At 41.9% G+C, this 22,355-nt stretch overlaps 1 protein-coding gene across 42 annotated transcripts in view; it reads right to left on the bottom strand.

The window, feature by feature from the left end:
* The window catches only part of NRXN1 (neurexin 1), a 1,166,434-nt gene that overhangs the window by 133,189 nt on the left and 1,010,890 nt on the right, over window positions 1-22,355 (bottom strand). For 26 of the 42 annotated variants that reach the window (XM_077334531.1, XM_077334465.1, XM_077334492.1 and 23 more), the window contains 2 exons: window positions 7,030-7,119; window positions 5,207-5,523 (listed from right to left, as the gene is read on the bottom strand). In XM_077334531.1, the coding sequence (XP_077190646.1) occupies window positions 5,207-5,523; window positions 7,030-7,119 (407 nt within the window). The remainder of the gene's footprint in view (window positions 1-5,206; window positions 5,524-7,029; window positions 7,120-22,355) is intronic. The other 16 variants (XM_077334639.1, XM_077334658.1, XM_077334745.1 and 13 more) reach the window with 1 other exon arrangement.

Below are 22,355 nucleotides of genomic sequence, written 5' to 3'. Positions count from 1 at the left end.
ATCCAAATCCATTTACGGCCATCACCCCCCCCCACTTGGCCAGGTATTGTCCTAATATCTGGGGACCCTGGAAACTTCCAGCACATGCTTACCTGAGCCTTGTCACATAGCCCCCTTCCCAAAATCCTATAAAAACTGTGGCTTCACACAACCACTCTGAGTGTCTTCTAACCCGGGACCTCCCACGCTGGTTCGTGCTCCTTCCTCTGACCCACCACTCCTCGGACAGGTAACTATCAAGCCTTCCACTCTTCCTCCCCCTTTATATGACTGCTTGTATGTGTGTTAGCTATTTGTGTGTCCTTTTGTTATTTTCCTTTCAATAAAAGCTTACCATTTAAATCTGTGTTTGCCTTGAGTTCCCACGGGTGTAATAAACCCTCGTAGACATAGGTAACGATCCGATAAACGCTAAGTTACCCCCCTCTCGCAGCATTTGAGCTAATATTCCCCACAAGCTCAAAGATACGTGTTTTTAGGACACGTGTCCACGCAATTTGGGTAACAGGCATTTGGGTGAGGCCAGGCCAGGAAGATTGGGTTCCTCCCTGCACAGACATCTGGGCAGGAGTACCCCCTTGGGGTAGTGGCTGGGGCAGTGGTAGTGGTTGTTGCCGGGTATGGATAGTGGGGGGGGGGAGAATGTAAAAGGGATTCCGCTGCTAGTATTATATTCTATTGGATTTCTATAATCTATCACTGAATATAAACCGGGAGTGGTGATTAATTTAAAACTAAAATAAGTAAGTAATCAAGCAAGTAAGTAAATAAATAAATAACTTGGCTACAACTTGACAGCACTTCTCACTTTTCCTTTCCTTTGCAGGGATCAGCAATTTTTAAATGTAAGATTCTTTCAAGGTTTTATATGTCCAAGACCAGATTAAAATAAGAATCTAGTGTGAATGCTTTACTGAGTTTTAGTTATATCAGTAAAGTTTACAGAGGAGAAATAATTAGAGGACAGACAATTCCAAGCTCTGTGAAGTTTTTTTTCTTCAAACCTAACACTTCCAAAATGCTACATCTCTGTAGCTTGAGGTACTTATTGTGTGATTTGTTGCAGCTGTTCTGAAAACAGTCAGAATGGTTGGGTTGCAAAACACAATGGCATCCCTCTGCTCCATTTTAAATGGCAAAAAGTGGTAGATGAATTCAAGAAGTGGTTTCATTGTTAGAGGCATACATTAGCCCCTCTAGTAGCACACAGTTTGGGACCCACACTTATACTTCTTTAGTATAAGTATGTGTGCACATGAAGATCTATACCCAGAATAAAACTACCTTGGTCTTAAAGTCACCACTGGACTAAAAATTTGATCCATCTGAGATATTCTCCAAAATACATGCAAAAGCATTTCCCACTTTAAAAAGGACAAAAAAATGGATGGAGACCTCCTTACTTGTATAAGAAGTATTTATTATTATTATTATTATTATTATTATTATTATTATTATTATTATTATTATTATTATTAAAATTTCTAACCCTCCACTCTCAAAAGGCTCGTGGTGGGTTGCAACATGTCCATAAAACCCCCAATAAAATTACCCCTAAAAAGAATCCAAAAAACTATACTATAAAATGCACATACATAAAATATTCAAGATACACAGCGGCGAAAAACCAACAGCCAGAGACCACCTAACATCATCCCCAGGGGTGGACAGAGGGGTTACTGATCTTAAGCCACCCGTAGAGGTGTCCTGAACTTCCTCAGCACACCGGCCTCAACCATAGACCTAGTGGAAGAGCTCTGTCTTCCAGGCCCTGCAGAACGCTGAAAGGTTCCGCAGGGCCCACTGCTCTTCCGGGAGCTCATTCCACAAGGCACGGACCAGGGCCGAAAAGGCCCTGGCCTTGGTTGAGGACAGATGCACTTCCTCGGGGGCGGGTATGACCAACAGATTTGCACCCACAGAGCGTAAAACCCTGTGGGGGGCATAGGGCGAAAGGTGGTCCCTTAAGTATATGGGTCCCAGACCCTGCAGGGCCTTAAAGGTAAGTACCAAAACCTTGAACTGGATCCGAGCAGCAACCAGCTGCTTCAGCACAGGCTGAAAGGAGGAAGACTGTGACCACTTCTCTCCTGCATGCTATGCTATGGGAAGTGTGCACACCACCTGGTGTATAGGTTATGCTGTTGGTGAAAGCTCCTTGCCTCTTTGCACAATGAAATGCCAAATCTGCCATTTATAAAAGCACATTTAAGTGTACCCATCTATAGGGTTGGGCATGCTTCAGCTTCCATTGGTCCTAGCTACAACAAGGTACCACAGAAACTGCCGTGACCTCAGTACACCAAACAGTTGTTGTTACTTGCATCCCCACCTCAGCTTGCAGAAAGCACCAATGAGACAAACCACGTTATAATCCTTTTTGAACTGTAGTTATTTATAAAGACAATATATAAAATCCAGCTACTGCTTATTTCAACAAAGGTTGTGTGGAAAATATCCCATTTAGGTTGTTTTTTTGTGAGCTTGGGAGGGGGAAAAATCATTATACAGGGAGGTCATCTTTTCACCCCTAACTATCATATCCTGATGTTTTCTTCAGTCAAACTGACACTATACTTTAAAGATAAAGCCTAATTTTAAATTTATATACCTTACTATATGTTTAAGTTTGACAAGCAGTTTTTGGAGCTTCTAGTCCTCAGTTATTTAAGTAATAAGATGGCTAGGACTCCTTGCTGGCACTTTACAGGCTGGCAGGAGTTGATGGGGGGAAATGGAGGCACCATCACTTCCAGAGCAAGCCCAGAAGTGATGTCATTGAATCACAAGGACACTCTAGATTTAACCATTGAGTTTTGGGCAAATCCTAGCACATCACCCTGCAACAACTGACCCACTTCCAGTTTTGTGCCAGAAGTGACATTGCACATCAGCAAGATGCCTATCCTTGTCCCCCCCCCCCCCACACCTGAAAAGCTTTCTTTCAGAGTTGTGTCAAAACTTTTAAGACCACTATGTTCATACTTGGAAATCCTTCACCAGTTTCTGCATTAAGACTGCTGCAAAGGCAAAGAAGCAAAGAGAAAGGAAACATCTGACAATTCTATATGTCTTGAATTGTTAAGTTGCAGTGGAAAATGAGAGACACACACCACACTTCTGAACAATCACAGTGAAAAACCTTTAAGCAAGTCCGGAATAGGACAGTAGCAAAGCCAACTAACTCAATGCTATTCCTCTTTGATGAAATGCCCTGGTACATTAACCTTCATTGAACAACCACTGTTTCAAAGACCTTATTCAAGTTGCTTTCTGAAGTGGGCAATTAGCGAGGTCTGTAAGCTGCTCCCCCCTCACCTCTTTGATAATCCGTCACACAGTTCAGAGAGATCCCACTAAGAAGTCAAACAACTGCTCCTTATGCTACTTCATAGGTAGTAATATAAACATAATAGGGAGAAGGGACAGAGTTACATTAGTATAGTAGCAGTATGAAAGTTCCTCCAAGTCCGAGACAGAGGGGATCGAAATCAACTTGAAAAAACTGATTTGGATTGGGCAACATTACCTTCCAACATGCCCCACCAGACCACTGATATTTCCTTTCCTGAAATCAGTCATCTGAAGGGGAACTGGACAACTTGTGCTGAGAGAAGCTGATTATGTGAGAGACCACGTGTTTACCTCATGCTACAAACTAAGGAAACTTAGTTCTCACTGTTTCAAGATCTTGTTAGATGTATATGGACATGCTCATACAAGAGACTGAGTATGTCCACGTATGCAGGCTGAAGCCGATCAAAGGCCTATCTCATCCAGCCTTTTGTTTCTGTTCTCAGAAAGCCCACAAGTAGAGCACAGAGGCCAAGGTCTGCAACTTTCATAGAAGGATTATTATTCAGAAATTTACTGCCTCTGAATATGGCAGTTTCTTTTAGACATCATTGATAATAAGGGCTAAGATTCAAGTAGGTAACCATGTTGGTCTGCAGCAACAGATCAAGGTTTAATTCCACTGGCACGTTTAAGATCAGCAAAGTTTAATTCTGGATTTTTAATTTAATTCTGGATTTTTAGTTTAATTCTGGTTTTGTATGCATGCATCCTTTTTCAGCTCAGCTACCCAAAGAAGTGTGCATGCATACAAACACTTAAACCCAGAATTAAACTTTGTTGGTTTTAAAAACGCCCCTGGACTCAAATTTTGTTCATCCTCCATATATTTTGTTCATCCTCCTCTAAACTAGTGGCCATCACTGCATCCTGTGGCAGTAAATTGCTCAAGTTTGCCTACTGCTCGTTATCTTCATTGGGTGTCTTCTCTTCTACCAAAAATTCCTACCAGCGATTATAACACTTGCAAGGGGGAAGCTATGGGAAAGGAAAAAGTAAAGGGGAAAGCTTACAAGGACAGTTGGGATCAAAGTTTGGACGGGCTCAGAAATATTACATTCCCATTTTGAGCCTTTGCTTTTCAGTTTTTGGCACCATCAACACTCTGAAACATTAGATTGCATGAGAATGCATATTTTAATGCTATGTAATAAAGCATTTGCATGAATGTAAAATATCTGAGGAATAATCTCCAGTTAAATGTCCTCAGGTATATAAACTGGGAAAGGCTGATGCCAAGACACTGAAAAGTATGCTAACAGCTAAATAAAAAGTTGTATGATTTGTGGGTCATTTATTGGATTTGATAGAAAGTAACTCTTTGCACAGACATTCTAGTAGATTGCACAGAGAATCTAACCAGCAGTCATAAATCCAAAAGGACCAAGGCCTGTTCTTGTATTATGCTAATACTCTTATTAAAAACCACAGCTCATTCCAGAACATGCATGCTGCACCTGTAGAACAAAAGCAGATGTAGATGTTTGGACCTAATCCAACAGAGTCCTAACACAGAGTACAGTGAATATCCCATCTCTATGTATTCCAGTTATGACTAGTATCAGGAAGAAAAGAAACACATGTTTAGACATGTCCTGGAAGATAACAAGGTCACACTACCCACATTTCTACCCTTTATGTGTGGTTTGGCTCTCTGGGCCACCAGGGAAGAAGGCAATCACCATCATCATAGTCAATAAAACTGTAATATCTTTAGCCAAGACAACCATAGCTGTGGATATTTCGAAAGGTTTTTGAATCTGAAATTATGAGCTTGCAGAAAATACAAAAAATACACAATACATAAAAATAATAGCTATTTGATTTAATAATTACATGGAGTTTGACTAACCTGACCAATGGGTTCTTTTGTGGTTGGCTTTCCTCTTCTAGCTGTACTTGTAGCTAGAGTGGTGGTGGTTTCCATGACTGATGTGGACATCTCAGACTGCATTGCAGTGGCGGTTGACTCAGTTGTCATAGAAGGCACTTCACCAACAAGTCTCACATTCCCTTCTATCACAATGTTGGCATCGTTTTCGGCAGCCATATTCAGGACTTTCAAGCCATTGTAGTAGAGTCCGGAAAGCTGACCCTGAAATGGATGACCTCGCTCCTTGCCTCCAATTTTTATCGTTGCTTGGCTATTGAAGATTGTGAGCTGACGTCCTGCAAAGATAGTATTACATACATGCAAAAAATGTTGATTGTGAACACTACACTGTTAAAGAGGGTGATTTTAACAGATTATTATGGGGTGGTGGATGACAGCAATAAACTATAAGAAAGGATTTTACTCATAATTCATTGCTTTTAATGAGGTGTCCATGGAATGTAGAATAGTTGATCTATGCAGATGCTAACTTTTATTTTGCTAAAATGCCAATTCAAATTTTGTTTCATGCCATCAGTTCAGTACTGCCTAGTCCCTTTGGGGGATTAAAAATACTAACATTTTTTGTGTATGTGTGTGTTCACAGGTCAGATTTTTGATTACCAACGGCCCCATGCTAAATTTTCAGGACTGCAAGTATTCTGTTATCCATTTAAAAACTTAACATTTCTCCAATACATACATTACTATATGTTTACCTATGTAATATGAAAATTTGTTGTTATGTCTGATAAATTATAATGTCAAATGGTTTTCTCAGGGCAAAACAATTCTTATAAATGTCTTATATATGCTTTCATATTACTATCTGCTAGTGTTTTTTAACGTTCAAAATTCATACATAAAGGTTTGGTATTCTTCTGACACACACGCACACATGAAGGAAGCATGGGATACATAAAATATACTAAAATTTCAAAAACACAAATGCAAGAGAGAGGGAGAGTAGAGAGAGAGAGAGACGGAGGGATGTCTGATTGGCTTTCAGCGAATCTATCGACTAAAAGAAAAACCAATAAAATTAAAGGAAAATATTTGGATGTAAAAAGCAACTTCAAGGAATGATACACGTATCGATGGAAGAATTATGTCACATTGTTATTTAAAATAGAAATCCTCTCCAATGCAAACCCATTTATTATGATGATTATTAATAATAAACATGATATTCTCTTTAGCCAATTGGCTTCTGCTCATCATAAAAGCATGCACACAATGTTAAGCTCACTTTTAATTAGCGTTTGTTCCAAAATCCCCTTAGAAGGTTGCAAACGTTAAAGGGACTTTCATCTTGTTTGGCAAGTCATATTGCCCACTATTTAATATAACCTACAGTTTAAACAATGATTTTTGTTTGTTTGTTTCAGGACCATAATGAAGATCTCATAACTACACACACACATATGTATATATAAATATATATTTTAGTTAAGAATTTAGATGATGGAACATGTAACATAATCTATGAATGATTTATCAGTTTTGGTTAATATTTGCTATGAGTACCTTCATAGATTGAGTTAGTGGATTATATTTAACAGTCCCTTTAACCTTAAGTTAACAGGGTAAGATTATTAAACAGGCGGTATTGCTAAAAATGAATAGAAATTATTATATACAAGGTATGCAAATATTTACTCTATGTTTTACTGTTTAAAATTTGTTTTTAATTTAGTTTTACTGAAAAATTTATTGTTTTATGTTTATTGGTGTTACAATGAAGCACTACTCGGTTATGTTCAAATTATTTTTTTATTTGAAGTTTTAATCAATGTTTTTACCTTTGTCGAGTAGCCATTCATCAACTACTCGACCAAGCCGATATGGAATTCGCTGTCTAGCAATCGCCAGGCGCTCGTTATCATTGTTTCCTTTAAAGTTTAAAGAGACATTTCATTGGTTAAAATCTGTAAGGTCAAAGGTTAAAAGTTAATACTTAAAGCTTGAGCTAAACAATTGCCACATGATTTTTTTTTGAAAAATTTGGAATGTTTTAAAAAGTGCTAACTAGAACATTTCATGGTTCAGACTCGTCATTCATTCATTTATTTTATTTTAGCAAACAAAATTATTTCTATGTTAATTGAAAATTAGAAAGCTGCATTTGAACTAGGTTATTAAACTTATGTTATAGACAGACCCCCCAAAAAACAAATTTAAACATCAAATACTAGCTTTACAAAAAGAATGATCATTGACCTCAGGGTTTTGTCCTTTCTTTTTTTGTTTTTGATGTTTCTTATTAACTAGTTAAAACATGTTCAGGTGAAACAGGTTTAATTTTGCAAAATACCTCTTGCTCCAATTCTCTTAGTCCAGGTTAGTCATTTAAAGAAGAAGAACAATGAAAAGCTTAACCACCATCAAGGGCACACTTACTTCTGAGATAAAGAAATCGATCTGATATAATTTATATCCTAGTCAGAAAAAAAATACATTTTAAAAAATCCTCTAGCTTCCAAATCAGTTCCAAAGACTTCAATATACTGAACAGGCAGTAAAGAAAACAAATCAGATTATCCATTGCTTACACACAATCACAAAATATAACAAAAATGTTTTTAATACACAGCACCAAGGCTTTGACAAAAGCGATGCCAGGAACTGTCAATTCAGTGTATCCAAAGGCAATGATCCAGGATCAGAGCCTATAAACTAGGAAGGCAATTGACCTGTTTTTGATAATTTTATGAGCTGTGATACGCAAACCACTTAGGATCACTAAATTTGCCCTGTAATGATCTGGGGACAGAGCTGCAGGTATGTTGACAAGACGGACAAAGGAGGGGTGTGGTGGCTGTGGTGGCCAATGGCAGGACATGGACTTTCTCTTCTAAGAGCATCTTTTCCATCAGTGATACACATGAGAATCCACACTGCTTCATTTTTATATTGGTTAGTTCACAAAAACAATAAGCAGTGAGGCAGCTTGTTGAGCGTGCAGCTACATGCTCACTGTGCTGCATGAGATTCCGCTCATATCAAGCAATTCCCTGCGTGGTGTTTGGCTATTTTCACCACATGCAACATCTTTATTTTTATGCGGAGTTACTTCCACTCATAGTGTTGCTGGCCTTGGCCATTGAGCCAGATGAAAAGCCAGAAACTACACCTTATACTGAAGACAAGGGCAACAGTGGCTGTTGCTGCACAAGCCTGACCTTTCATTGTCCTCCCAAGTCAAATGGATTCAGCAATATGTTTAGATGAGTGGAGCTACCCTGGAGTTCAAATACATCACCTGACATTGTACTCCCCCCCCCCCCCGCAGCACCAGAGGCTCAACTCATGCAATAGCAAAGGTACAATCCAAGCATACCCAGTTGTGGTCATAACTGTTGAACTATCCCAAATGTAAAACTATGAGCAATGTTTGGGAACCATGACTGGCTGTCCAAACCTCCTAGCACTTTAGAGAGACAAACTGAACTGGGGCCATTGTGCATGAACAATAAATAATACTATTCCCCCACATGCTGTTTCTCCAAGAGAAATCCATTTCTTCAAGCTCAGTATTCAGTAGAAATAGAAAAAAAAACCTTGATATGGGTTATTGGTGCTCCCCCCTCCACTGGATGTAATAGCAACTTAGAAGCATCAATGGGAGGGGGGATCATAGGTAATACATTTAGTTTCCCTGGGCCAGTCACAAAGTTACAATTCAAATTCCACCAGAAGCATGCCAAGGGCGGGACAGAAGGGATGGTCCACCCACGTGTAGGGCAGGCAATAAGCACCACCTCTGTCCTCTCCCTGCTCGCTTCAGAGGAGCCACTTGGTCATTCTTGGTGCAGGATGAATGCAGCAAGCCCCAGCTTTGTCTCCACAGTGTGCGGCACCCATAAAGTGCAGCATGGAGATTAACAGCAACAACCAAATGTGCACCACAGCACAGAGCATCATTTCTGCAGCTAACTCCTATAGAACTATCCCCACTTCCCCCCCTCCCCAAGCCCAGGGGAAGCCAGGAATCATAGTCCCTTCTCTGTGGCTATCAGCCAGCTGCAGCTGAGGGACAAGGTAAGAATGTCCTGCCACTGGAAAATTTAGTATGGACCCAATCCAATGAAGGGATTTGACAGAGGCTTAGCCATTATTGTAACAACAACAACGTGAAGAACAAACATTAAGGAGAATTGCATGAAGTAGCAAAGTTTGAGGAAGGAGGTTTCATATCTCTGTATACTTGGCTCAGGAATAATTTAATACAAGTGGTTAGTAATGTAATTTGTATCCCACTTTTTCATTTAACAATATGTTGATTTATTGTGAAAAGAACTCAGTAGTAATCCTACACGTGCTTATATGGGAATAAACACCATGGAACTAATTTGTTTTAAATATATCTGTGCAGTGTCTCTGTAGAAATGAGTGCAAGGAAGTTCAAAATATATTAAAATTCTTCTTAATAAATAAAACAACATTAAACTCCAATAACCAGCCATTACATAAAAATCTAAGCCCTGTAAAAAATCAACTTGGACAATACCTCAGAACTTCTATAAATATTAAACCATTAAATAAAACAGCAAAATGATCAGTCAATAATGAACAGCCATTGACATGTTTATCAAGGGAGAAAACCCTTCACGAAACTCAACCAGATAAGCATCCCTATATTTTAGCAGCCATATTTTTTACACATTTAGTTGGAAGTTTATTTCTACTGAGCCCCTCTCTGTTGACCTCATGCAGTAGGGAAAAAAAAGACTGAGAAAAAGGTTTTAAAAAACCCATTCGGACTCTCCTGGATTACAATGGCAGGATGCTGACAACAGGTTTTGTTTTACCCTCTATAAGAAAGGGACTCACTTGCACCTTTTCAGCGAGATACACCGACATTAATGGAGGGTGCCTGTGGCCCTTCCAGCATGCCCTGCCAAAAGGCATTTTAAAGTAACAAGTTTCAAGTATGTCCCATTCCCAAATCCAGTAAGTCCCAAATGATTCAAAAGAAATTTAAAAATGACATGTATTAATATATGCATTCTTGGTTTAACACAATCACTGTCTCCAAGAAACATTTTTCAATGGAGAGGGGAGAACAATTCTCAGCAGCAAACCAATAATGGATGCACAAGATAGGTAGTTCAAATTTCTGGCCCTGGCAGGTGAGGAAGGACATCCTGGTGCTTAAAGAAGAGGAGAGCACAGTGAGGAAATGCAAAGGCAAAGAGAAGAGGCGGGGTGGCAGAAGCATAGCATGCAGAACTGGTTGTGTGGAAAGGCTCCTAAAGTTATGCACTCAAGTGGAGGAATGTAGTCTGGATCTGCGACTGGATGCCACAATGTCCAGCAATCAATTGACAGATCTCTGGAAATAAAAAGGACAGATGCTAAGACAAGGCTGTTCAGAGTTGAAGGCGAGTGAGAAGAAACTGCTGAAAAAGCCTTATCCTCAGTGACAATCTGCCTCACTTTGAGGACACAGAGAACAAAAAGAGAGGCCTGAAAGGACAGGATTTCTACTAAAACATGAACTGACTCTACATAAATGGTGGAGGCTTGCATATATTATGAATGTTTGGCATTAGAAGTATCCCAGGGCTCTTGGTTAAAACAGTTAGCAGTTGCCAAGGCAAGCCTCCAGGAAAAGATACTCTCTGGATTCCTCCTCATACCACCCAGCCCTGGATACAATTTACTGCAGATTCAGATTTATGTAACTGTCTGGAGCTTGGATGCACCTGTTCATAATTTTATGCAAGTTTTGCTAATTGTACTGATTACTAAAAAGGAAAAAGAAAGCTTGGACTTTTGGGGACAATAAATGTTCAAGGTTAATCTGATAGGTCTAAATTAAGATTTTTTGCCTATTAAGGCAGGGAAGGGGGCTAATTCTAGCTGCAATGGAACCTTAAGTCAGTTGATAACAAGCTGTCTACAACAGTGCAGTGAGGAGAAAAAAAAAACTTGCTTCCCAAATTTTGCATGGAGAGCATTCTACCAGGCTGGGACCAGGGTTGAAAAAGTTGAGGCCACTTTAACACCTTTTGGGTAGGGGACCTTGAACAGATTTTGTTCACTAGATCTTAATTCTGGCATAGGGGAAAAGTCAGATATGAAGTTCACAGACCATTTAAGACTTTAAAAGTGATCAATGAAACCTTGATCCTGATTCAGTCCTGAATCTGGAGACAGTGCAGCTGGGAGAGCACAAGTCGAATATGCATTCTCCCATGGGTCCTGGTAAGGACCCATGCAGCTGCATTCTGGCCTAGTTGAAGCTCCAAAATCAGCTTCACAGGTAGCCCTGCATAAAGCGAGTTGCAGTAGTTTAATCTAGAGTTGACTGTTGCATGGATCATTGCAGCTAGGTTGGATGTTGATGGGTAGGGTGCTAATTTCTGTGCCTGGAGAAGATGACAGAATGCCTGGTGGGCAATGTTTGTGACCTGGACCTCCATAGACAGGCTGGAGTCCAGAGTCATCCCTAGGCTCTTGACAGTGGCTAAAGTTCTTAGCTGGACTCTGTCAAGTGCCAGGAATTGCACTGACTCATGTAGGGCACCCTTATCCAGGGGGAGGACCACTGTCTTAGCTGGATTCAGCTCAGCCAACTCTGACTGAGCCTCTCTACCATGGCTTTCAGAGAACTGGCCAACAAATTTGGGGGTGTAGATGGATACAGCTGGGTGTCATCCACATATTCATGACAACTCAGCCCAAAGCTCTGGACCAACAGGGTGAGAGGATGCATGTAAAAGTTAAGTAACATTACGGAAAGAATAACTCCCTGTGGAACCCCATACACCAGGGCATGCTGCTGGTGGTTTCTCTCCCCCAGCATCACTTTCTTTCCCTGGCACTGGTGAAAATATCACAACCATTTAAAGGCTGTACCTTGTATACCCATGTTGGGTAAGTGCTGGGCAAACAGCCCATGATCGACTGTGTTGAACACTGTTGTTAGATCTAATAAGAGCAGCAGTGCCAGCCTGCCTAGATCCAGTTGTCTCCAGAAATTGTCTGTGAGGGTGACCAGAGCGGTTTCTACCCCATAATCAAGTTGGAAATTGGACTGGACTGGACTGGATCAAAAGGGATTGTTTCATCCAGAAAATTCTATAGCTGTTCCAAAACTTCACCCAGAAATGGCAGATATGAAACTAGGTAGTTTGCTGGTCAGATGAATCCACATTTGGGTTTTTTTCTTCCAAAGAGTGCCCATTTCTCCAGGAATGTCCTAGAATCTGTTGGTGGTTCCTGGCCTTGACCATGACCAGGGCCTTTCTGGTCCTGGCCCTAACATGGGGGAATGAGCTCCCAGTAGAGTTGAAGGTCCTGAAGGAGCTGTCACAGTTTTGCAGGGCCTGCAAGATGGAGCTCTTTTGCAAGGTATCTGGTTGAGGACAGGGAAAGTGAGATCAAGGGCCTCTCCTCAGAATGGCTGGAGCAACAAGCTACCCTATTAAAATCAGTACTCTAGGACACTAGATGGCTGAGGTCTGTTGAGCGGGGTGGTAAGTGGGGTTAATAGTTTTCCTCACCTGGGAAATGTTTTATGATTCTAATTATACTGTTTTAGTATAATTTTTATGTTATAACCCACCACAAATCAGCTTGCCTGGCAAAGGCAAATAAAAAATCCAATAAATAAATACATAAAAATAAGAACAAGATGGTAATCTCCTGGAGCGGGGCCCAGATCTCCTGACTGCCAGCCTTCAACAGCCATGATGGACATGGGTCAAGGGAGCATGGGGTACTCTGAACAGCTGTTAGTTCCATTTGTTGGTTTTTGCTTGGATTACTCATTCCCCTTTCTCTTCCACCCCAACCCAAATCCTGGCCACACCGTTTATGTCTGTATTCTGTTCCATTTTTCACTTTCTCTGCCATGGTCTTTTTAGTAGTGAAAGAAAGAAAAAATCCCAGCCTTTGAAACTGTATACAGCTTTGGAAAACACTAGAATTTATCTAAATCTGAACACAATCAGCATTCTTTAAAACACTCTTCTTATTCAAAGCCTATTTCAGCTAAAACTGTGAGGAGTTTTCGAACTTTTGTGGCTTACTATAATATTCTAACATCTGCAAATTACATTACATTCCGTTTGCCACAATCTCGCACCACTGGGAGCTAAAAGCAAATGAAAAGCATAGAAATTGTCAAGTCGATTTGTAAAGGTCACACACAAAATAATTTTTGATTACTTTGATTCATCTTTCAAAAGAATAAGTGTCGAGGAAAATGTATCCAGCTTTAACACCCAGTAGTCTTGTTCAGGTTGTCTCAGCAGGGACTACAAATATTAAAGGTAGTGGAGAACAGGATAAAACTGAACAGTGAACAACAACAATAATAAAGCCCTGTGACAAGATCCACCTGTTGTACACGCCATCCCACATGCATGCAAGGCTCAAACCTCTTGCTCAATAGAGCGCTCTTCCCTCCTCTAGTGCACAGGTACCCAAACACACTTGTCTTTATCTGAAATGCAACACAGTTCCATTTCATGTGTCTTTCCCCATTTCCAAATCAGAGGATTTTTTTCCAGTCAGTGGCACCAGAAATTTGCACATAGAGCCACATAGAACAAAATCAAAGGAATATCACAGGCCTTTCTCAGCCCCCATATAGGAAAACAAAACTGTTGCTCCCCGTCAAATATCAGTGCAAGTCTTTTTGTTAGTTAGAAATCTCTGAATGAGGATAAGTCATCAAAAATGGAATCATATCAGGTGGACAGAGCAGACGAGGCAGGCAAGCTGACATGAAGCACAGCCCCCTTAGCCCCATTCTGCAGTTACAATAATTCAGAGCTCTAGAATTCATTTCTATAACGTGACAATCAGTTATGCCAATATTCCCACCTCGTGGGGTTTCTTGTGCCTATCCTTCCAGCACTCCAAACCATGAACAGAAAAATTAGAGGCCCAAAGAACAGCTCTTTCAGAAATTTCATGGTTTTTTTTAATGGTAAATTCAGCAGCACACAGAAACTGCTTTGACTAGTAGAGAAGCCCATGTTAAAAACAGGCAGGTCCCCCCCCCCAGCAATTCTGATGGGAGGTGGCAAAGAGAGGTTGGGCCTGGCTAGAGGATGCAGTTGCCCCCACCCCGCCAGCAGCAGGGAGGCTGGCCAGAATGGAAGGCTACTATGGCGGAGGCAGCTGGTGCTCCTCGCCCCACGCAGACATGGGGAGTCTGGTTAGAGTGGCAGGCTGCCATGGTGGAGGCAGCCAGCACTCCTCATCCCATGTGGAGATGGGGAGGCTGATGAGAGTGGTGGGCTGCCTGAGTGGACACAGTCTGTGCTCCAAGCTCTGCGTGGAGATGGGGAGGCTGCAAGACTGGCAGGCTGCTACAGTAGAGGCAGCCAGTGCTCCTTGCCCTGTGCAGAGGAAGGGAGCCCAGTGAGAATGTTGAACCCCTGCCAGCTGTCAGTGTGAGAGGGCTCTCCCAGCGAGGGCCAACCAGATGCGCCCCAGTGTTTTCTGATGGTGCACCTGCTCATCTGAGGGTCTTTCCCCCCAGGGCCAATCAGAGGGCTGGCACATTGTTGGAAGCATGGATATGATTTTGTTAGGATATGGGGGGGGGGATGACGCTGCAAATTTATGCTGATCAATATTTCAGGCCTGGCCTTCAAAAGTAGCATGTAAATGAAATTATTACATGTATTACTATAAATGCCTGTTACTTTTACTACTTTTTAATATGCCATTGGTGGCGGTAGGTGGACAATAGCGTTTCAGAGACCTGAAGGTAGTGGCTAAGAGTGGCTTGGTGTAGTGGTGAACAGCAGCTGCCTCTAATCTGGAGAGCCAGGTTTGGTTCCCCACTTCTCCACATCCAGCCAGCTACGTGTCCTGGGACTAGTCACTCCTGTTACCCTTGTTCTGACTGAGCAGCCCTGTCAGAGCTCTCTCAGCCCTACCTTTCTCAACTCTGTTGTGGGGACAGGAAAGTAAGGTGATTGTAAGTCACTTTGAGACTCCTTTGGGTACTGAAAAGTGAGGTATAAAAACCATCTCTTTTTCTTCTTCATCTGTACTTCAGTATCAAAGGATATGCTTGACATGCAACCCCTGGTTAAAAGGTTCAAGTGATGTGGAAGACCGGAGACTCTGGAGAGTTGCTGCCAGTCCAAGACCAATGGTCTGACTCAGAATTAGGCAGCTCCGTGTTCAATCTCCTTTGGAAATGTTTGACTTTGAGTTGCCATTAGAGTCCATGAGCGCCCTAGGGGTTTTCTTATTATTTATTTTAAGATTTATATCCTGCCACTCCCAAATGCCTTGTGACAGTCACAATCTATTCCACATAACATATTTCTGGTAAGACATTGGAGGAGCGTGTCTCATGGCTTAAGTGCCAATGCCCATGAATGCTTCATCCTCCAACCAGCTTGCCTGTCTATACAGTGGCCAGCCAATCGTCTTCCATCCCCACTCCTGACCATCCCCTCCTCCTTCCCTCTGAGGCTTGGAGGCTGCAGATCCCTGCCATGTGAGAGCTGCCCTTGCTGGTGAGTTCCCTAACAGCTGCCTGCAGCCTTTCTATGTCCTGGGGGAGGGGGAGGCAGTCTACAGAGTTCTTCCACTCCACCCCCCTAATCAAGTGCCCATTGTATTCCTGAATGCTTGGCCCCTAGTAGCATAATAAAATCCCCAATAAAACCTACCAGTAACACCCAGTACAGCCAAATAATAAACCAACAGCGGTGATAAAAACGTCTTCCACCGCCCTCCACCCAGCCCCAAGATATTAATGCCTTGGGGATATAGGGGTGGACCTGATGTTAAAGGTCAGCTTGGGGGGAGGGATCCCAAGATCTTCCTGGCCCTGGCCTCAACTGAAGACTTGGTGGAAGTGCTCTGTTTTATAGGCTCTGCAGAATTGCTACAGCTTTGTCAGGGCCTGCAGGTTTCCTGGGAGCTTATTCCACAAGATCAGGGCCAGGACCAAAAAGGCCATAGCCCTGGTCAAGCCCAGGCACACGTTTCTTGGGCCAGGGACTTCCAGCAAACTTTCACCCACACAGTTCAATGCCCTGCGGGGGCATAAGGAGGCAAATTGTCTCTCAAATATGTGGGACTCAGGCAGTATATAGACTTAAAGGTTAATACCAAAACCTTGAGCCTGAGCCAGGCTGCAACTGGCAACCAATGTAGTTACCTTAGCACCTGCTGGATATGGGCCCTCTAAGGTGTACCTGTGAGGACCCTAGCTGCTGCATTCTGCACCAGCTGCAATTTGTGGGTCAGGGACAAGGGTAGGCCCATTCTGCTCCAGTATCCCTTATACATTTTGATACGTTTACAACTCTTGACAACTAGTGAGCTTTCCCTCCAGATCCCACAATCATTATAATTGATTATTCAAAATGGGAATAGCTTTCTCGTACTCCTAGTCAAACACTCCTTTTCCTCCCATCCCTTCTCCAGTGCAAATCATGCTTCCTAAAGGGTGTTTTCCAAAATAGAAGGGGCTGTTTGTCTTTGGCTGCTGCATGCAATATAATGTGTACTTCTTCCCATGGTATGCCACACATTACACTATTGAACTATTGTTGAGTCTTTGGGGGCAGGGGAACTATTGTCAGCCTCTGTTCTTAGTCTGTTTTGTATCTGTCTATAATCTGCCTGTTTTGATTTGGAGCCTTTCCCCCTGGACAGAATCAATAATTAAAGATACGAGTGTCCTTCCCCGAGCAATAAGCAACAGCCTACTCTCTTCAGGCAGCATCAGGTGACTAAGATGGAGAGACTGGCATATTACATCAAGAAAAAGCAAGAAAAGATTAAAAAAAAAAACAAAGCAAGGAGGAGGAGATAAGAAAGCCTAGGGATTTAGCTGTTAAATTAAAGGTCATATTATGTTATCATGTCTTATATAAAGCTTTTATGGTAATTGTGCAGCAGTTAGGAAGTTGATACAGTGATGCGGCAGCTTTAAAAAAGAGCATCAAAAGTCATTTATAACATTAAGGTGTACAATCATGAAAACGGTGCGCTGTGTATCACTCTGTGAGTGGCATTTTGCAGTTCTTTTTCAGACCTGGCACTCTTTAACTCTTTCTCCAAGCAGAATTGTGCAGCATTTATAATCTGCTTCTGGAAAAGAAATTTCACAAGGGGTTGAGAGTGGCTGGCATTTCTTCCAAAGTGCTCTAACTGGAAAGCATGAAGAAGGCCTGTCTGGGCAGAGGATTGTTTCAATCTACTCTGTGCCTTAAATTAGCTAGGACTGAAATAATAGCCTATTGAGTAATGTCCAGGACTGTCACTCAAGCAGCCTATCCGAATGATGTCCGTTTTATACCAGAAGACAGAACATCACTCCATGAAAAGAATACATAAAGAATAAGTGAACAGTAACTAACTACCCCCACCCACACACACACACACGCATACACACCACTATTGGTTGGTTTTCATTAATATCCTCATCTGTCTGTATGTCTGGTGGTTTCTGGTATTCCTCTGCAATTCATCAATAAGCAGGAAATACCTTATTAGTGGAACAAATCTTCTAATAATGGGAAAAAGTTTTGGAGGTTACTGGAAATACAATGGAGAAAAATTGGATTGAATATAAAGATTGTTATTTATGGAACATGACTGAATATCTGACTTCTTACTTCCTAAAAAGTAACAGCTTGGGAACACTGGACCAACTCTTGCAGTTTAGCACCATTTCCATCTACACACCCAGAGACAAAGGAGGGCAGTGGTGGTGGATGAATCTCTTGTGTTTGGTAGAAGCCGATTTAAAGGCCCATTCTTTTGTCAAAGGGATTCACAAGTGAAAGTCCCTGCTGACGAAGGTTCTGTATGGAATTCTTGGAGCAGCAAATATATCACAATGCCAGAGACTAGCAACTGAAAAGAGACTCGGGTGAAATCATCTACCCTGTATCTATTAGTCTTCCTAAATTAAATTTGGCTGGGATCCTGAGTGGTCTGTTCTCTCAGCAGTACAGAAACTGACATCTATAGGATTTGGCTATGAATATGTATCTTTAATGAGCCTCTTGTGGCACAGAGTGGTAAGGCAGCAGACATGCAGTCTGAAAGCTCTGCCCATGAGGCTGGGAGTTCAATCTCAGCAGCTGGCTCAAGGTTGACTCACCCTTCCATCCTTCCGAGGTCGGTAAAATGAGTACCCAGCTTGCTGGGGGGGTAAACAGTAATGACTGGGGAAGGCACTGGCAAACCACCCCGTATTGAGTCTGCCATGAAAACGCTAGGGGGCATCACCCCAAGGGTCAGACATGACTCGGTGCTTGCACAGGGGATACCTTTACCTTTACCTATGTATCTTTAATACTGGAATGTTTACATAGCAAAGGAAAAAAAACCACACACACACCCTTCTGTTATTTCCTACTTGTGCTATGGCATGAAGCAATACCAAAGAACTAGTTTAAATGTCACTGCAATCACTGTCAACAGCCAAGAGGGTTTACATTTCCTAACAAGCAGCTGTTTATAAGAGGAAACCAGGTAGGGACAACATCCTCCACAGCACTATAGGATGTCTTAATCATGTATGTATCTATGAATGGCCATATCACAACCTGGTGAAATGAGTTGCCATCTGAGATCAGGGCCCTGCCAGAGCTATCACAGTCCCACAGGACCTGTGTCACTCTTTTGCCAGGCCTATGGTTGAGGCCAGGGCAATTCATGCAGGCCTCCCTTCTTTCTCTGTTTCCCTCCTCTCCTTCCTCTACTGGCACATATTACGGACTCTGCAGGCCAAATGGAAAATGGCTGGGGGGGGGGGGAGCTTTGTTATTTGCTGACAGTTAATTGTTAATTTTAGTATCTTTATGCTGTTTTTACTGTTTTATTGATTGACTGATCTTACTGTTGTGAACTGCCCTGAACCTGTTCCCAGAGAGGGGTGGATTTACAAGCTGAACAACAACAAATTTATGAAGACTCCAGCAATGGACATTCAAAGCACGTAAGAAGCAGTGGTGGTTTGCCATGGTCTCCCATGGTGATCCACTATTCAAGCATGACCCTGCTTGGCTTCTGAAATCTGACGAGATCAGTCTGTACCATATTGTTCTACATCCTAGGCTGTCCTAACAACCTGTATTTGTTATTTCATTTGTTATCCTACCTTTTTTTCTATTATGGAAATCAAGGCAGTGTCTATCTTGTTCCCAGGAGGTCCCTTATCTACTGGCTGAGCTTTAGCAAGGCTGCTAGATTTGTGTGTCCTTCACCAGTGTTCACTAGCTTCAAAATAATTCCCTATGGATGATGGCAGAGACTCTTTACTACAGAAAGAAGGTGGGCATGCAAAATGATGATGGTGGTCAAGACTGAGAAATACAGCTCTGAAATAATGACCCTGTACATTTAAGATGGAAAGAGGAAAATAAAGTGTGAGGGGTAGAGTGGAGAGAGAGACAGAGATGGAGAAAGAGATGAAAAGGTGATCTCAAAATGTTGGCAGATTGCACATTGTCTCCTCCCGAAGATAAACTAGGCCTCCATAAATCTGTATCTGAGCGAAGCAAAACCAGAAAATAGTTCAGTCCAGCAACCTCGTTGATTATAGTGACAGAAGCATGGCTACTTACAAAAAGCCAATAGAAAGCTGGAAGGTCACTGTCTGGGCAAACCAGTTCAAATCAAAACAACAACGTTAAAAGAAAAAAGAGCCAAAGGGGTCCATGCAGATGGGAAAATGGCATTTAAGAGATAAGAATCTGTTCTCTGTCAGCAGCAGAAGAAAAGAAGTAGCCCTTGGCCAAAGAAAGCTTTAGACTTTCCACTATGTCTAAAAGTGGCATTTCAATTTGTGTATTTTATGCCTTGCAGATATTTGACTATAAAGGAGTAATACATTTCAAATGGAAAGGTTTAAACTTGTACACTCAGGGGTTTTTAAAAAATACTTTCAGCACAGCAGAGAAACACAAACTGTAAATTACTGAAGCGGAGGCTCGGAGAGATAGCAGGAGTACTCGAGCATCTTCCTGGGCAGTGACATAATCATCATGAGATAACACTGGAGGCAACTCAGCTTTCTCTGCTTAAAGGAGCTTCTGAAGAAATAATGGTGGGGAGAGCTGGTATCTCAAATTATCTGCTGTAGCAAGACTATTACCTTTGCACTCTGCCTTTCCATTGGCACACGCAAGGCCGCTGTGGTATCAAGAATGCAGAAATCAGTCACATCAAACTGACAGATAATGGTTGGGTTGCATCTCATAAATCCATTCTGCTAAAGGTGGCAACCTCTCCATGACCAGTGCAAGGAGACGTCTTCCCGCACAATCTCTGAGCCTCTGGAATCACAGGAGTCTGTGGTCCAGGAAGGTGCCATCATTAGCAGAACATCGCTGGGAAGTCCACACAATCATTGCTACTATAAAGGTAAGAAACTTACATTGATTAGAGTCATTCTCATTAATGAGAGGATTTTGAGTCCCCTTCCACATTACTGAAGGTTAATGGAGTCAATGGTAGGGAGCACAGGTTGCTTCAATTTGCTTCCTCAAAGCAGACAGCTATAGCCAGCAAAGACTTAAGCTGAAGGTCTCCTTTCTTTGCAGACAGTTACATGGGCAGCCTGTACATCCAGAGTCTTTCTCTGCCAAGCCTTTTTCCTTGAAGATTCAGAAAACCAGGAAAAAGCCAGGGGACTTCATTCTTTTACTGCAATAGGTTAAAACTCTCTCCAATCTCAATTTGTCTTTTAAACATGCTGAGAAAATAATTCCACTTCTAGATCTGTGTCCAAGCCTAACGCAGAGTTCCTTGCCATCTCCTTCCCCTCCCTTTAAGTGTGTGATTTCCCACTGTCACTGTTTCCTTACATTCTGCGGCATCAGCTTGGTCCCCCCGCCCCATATCTTTCTTATAGCGATTCCAGCCTATCAGGGATGATATAGAGAATGTGACAGTGTCATCACATTACATAGTCAATCAAATTTGGCTACATAGTAAAGACACTATATGTGAAAATAAAACTGGCCACATGAAAAGAAAATGCTGGTTATAGAACTGATCCTAGCCAATCAGATGTCACCTGAGGCATCTGAAACATATTCTGAATGTTAATTACAGAAGCAAGGCAACTGTCAACATGGCTTAAATGTTCTTAAAATGTTCTGATAGTTGCAATCTTAAAAAAGCAGATTTTTTTCCTCTTCATCAAAATCCCACTGCATAAACTGAACCCTCCCAACCAGTTCTGTCCCTGTCCCAGTCTCATCCTGGATCATCATCTTTAGTCTTCAAAGGCTATCTCAGTGTCTTGGGATTATTCCTACTGGAACCTGATTGAAACAGAGCTATACTTTCCAGTCCACTCTTGGACTGATTCTACAGTTCTGATTTGCCGGAACATTTTTACTGCATTGGATTTGAAATGTAGACTCTAAATTTGTGCCTTCTACATCTGAGTTTTTCTCCTATCACTGGTCAAGAGTCCAATTGTGGCATGTGTTTTGCATTTTCTTGGGAGAGTGGGCAGTCCTGCCTCTCATCAAGCCTGCCCCCTTTTCTTTGAGCATGTGCAATAACGCACTTACATGGTAAGATAATCAAACATCTGAAAATAAAATTGCACCCCCCCCCATCCCTGGATTCCCACGGCATTTGAATCACCCAAGCAAGGGGAGGGGTCCTTGCACTGATGTGTGCTCAACAACCATGCATGCATGAAAACAAAGCATGTCAGCCACCATTACACAACTGTCTTCTACATGAAGTTGCAAAGTGGCCTGTTGCACCTTAAATCATAAAGTATGTTTCGATGCTGGAGGGGAGACAGGGGAGATGGAAGTCCTTGTTTTTCACTGTTAACTTTCTGGAGCATTCCCAGAAAGCAGCTGCTATTGTTTCTGCAAATTCCTGTTCAAATGCAATCAAGTTCAAAAATTTTAAAAAATGTATGGAGGGGAGGGACAAGGTGGGAGGAGAGGCAGATTACTAGTCAGAGTTGATACGTCCTCAGTTGAGGCAGAATTTCCTCACTGGATAGCCTCAAATTCCCTCCTGGGGAAGACATTTCCCAAGGATTCTCAAAATACATGGCTGACAAGGAAAAAAATAGGATTTGGTCCTTAAGAGCCTGCTTTTGGTGTGAAAGGTGAAAATTTAGGGAGGTTATTGCAGCATTTTTTTGTGG

The sequence above is a fragment of the Paroedura picta genome, chromosome 1 (genome assembly GCF_049243985.1).
Source record: "Paroedura picta isolate Pp20150507F chromosome 1, Ppicta_v3.0, whole genome shotgun sequence".
NCBI lineage: Eukaryota > Metazoa > Chordata > Lepidosauria > Squamata > Gekkonidae > Paroedura > Paroedura picta.
Note: the sequence above shows the minus strand (reverse complement) of the source record. Positions and strands in the feature narration are given on the sequence as shown.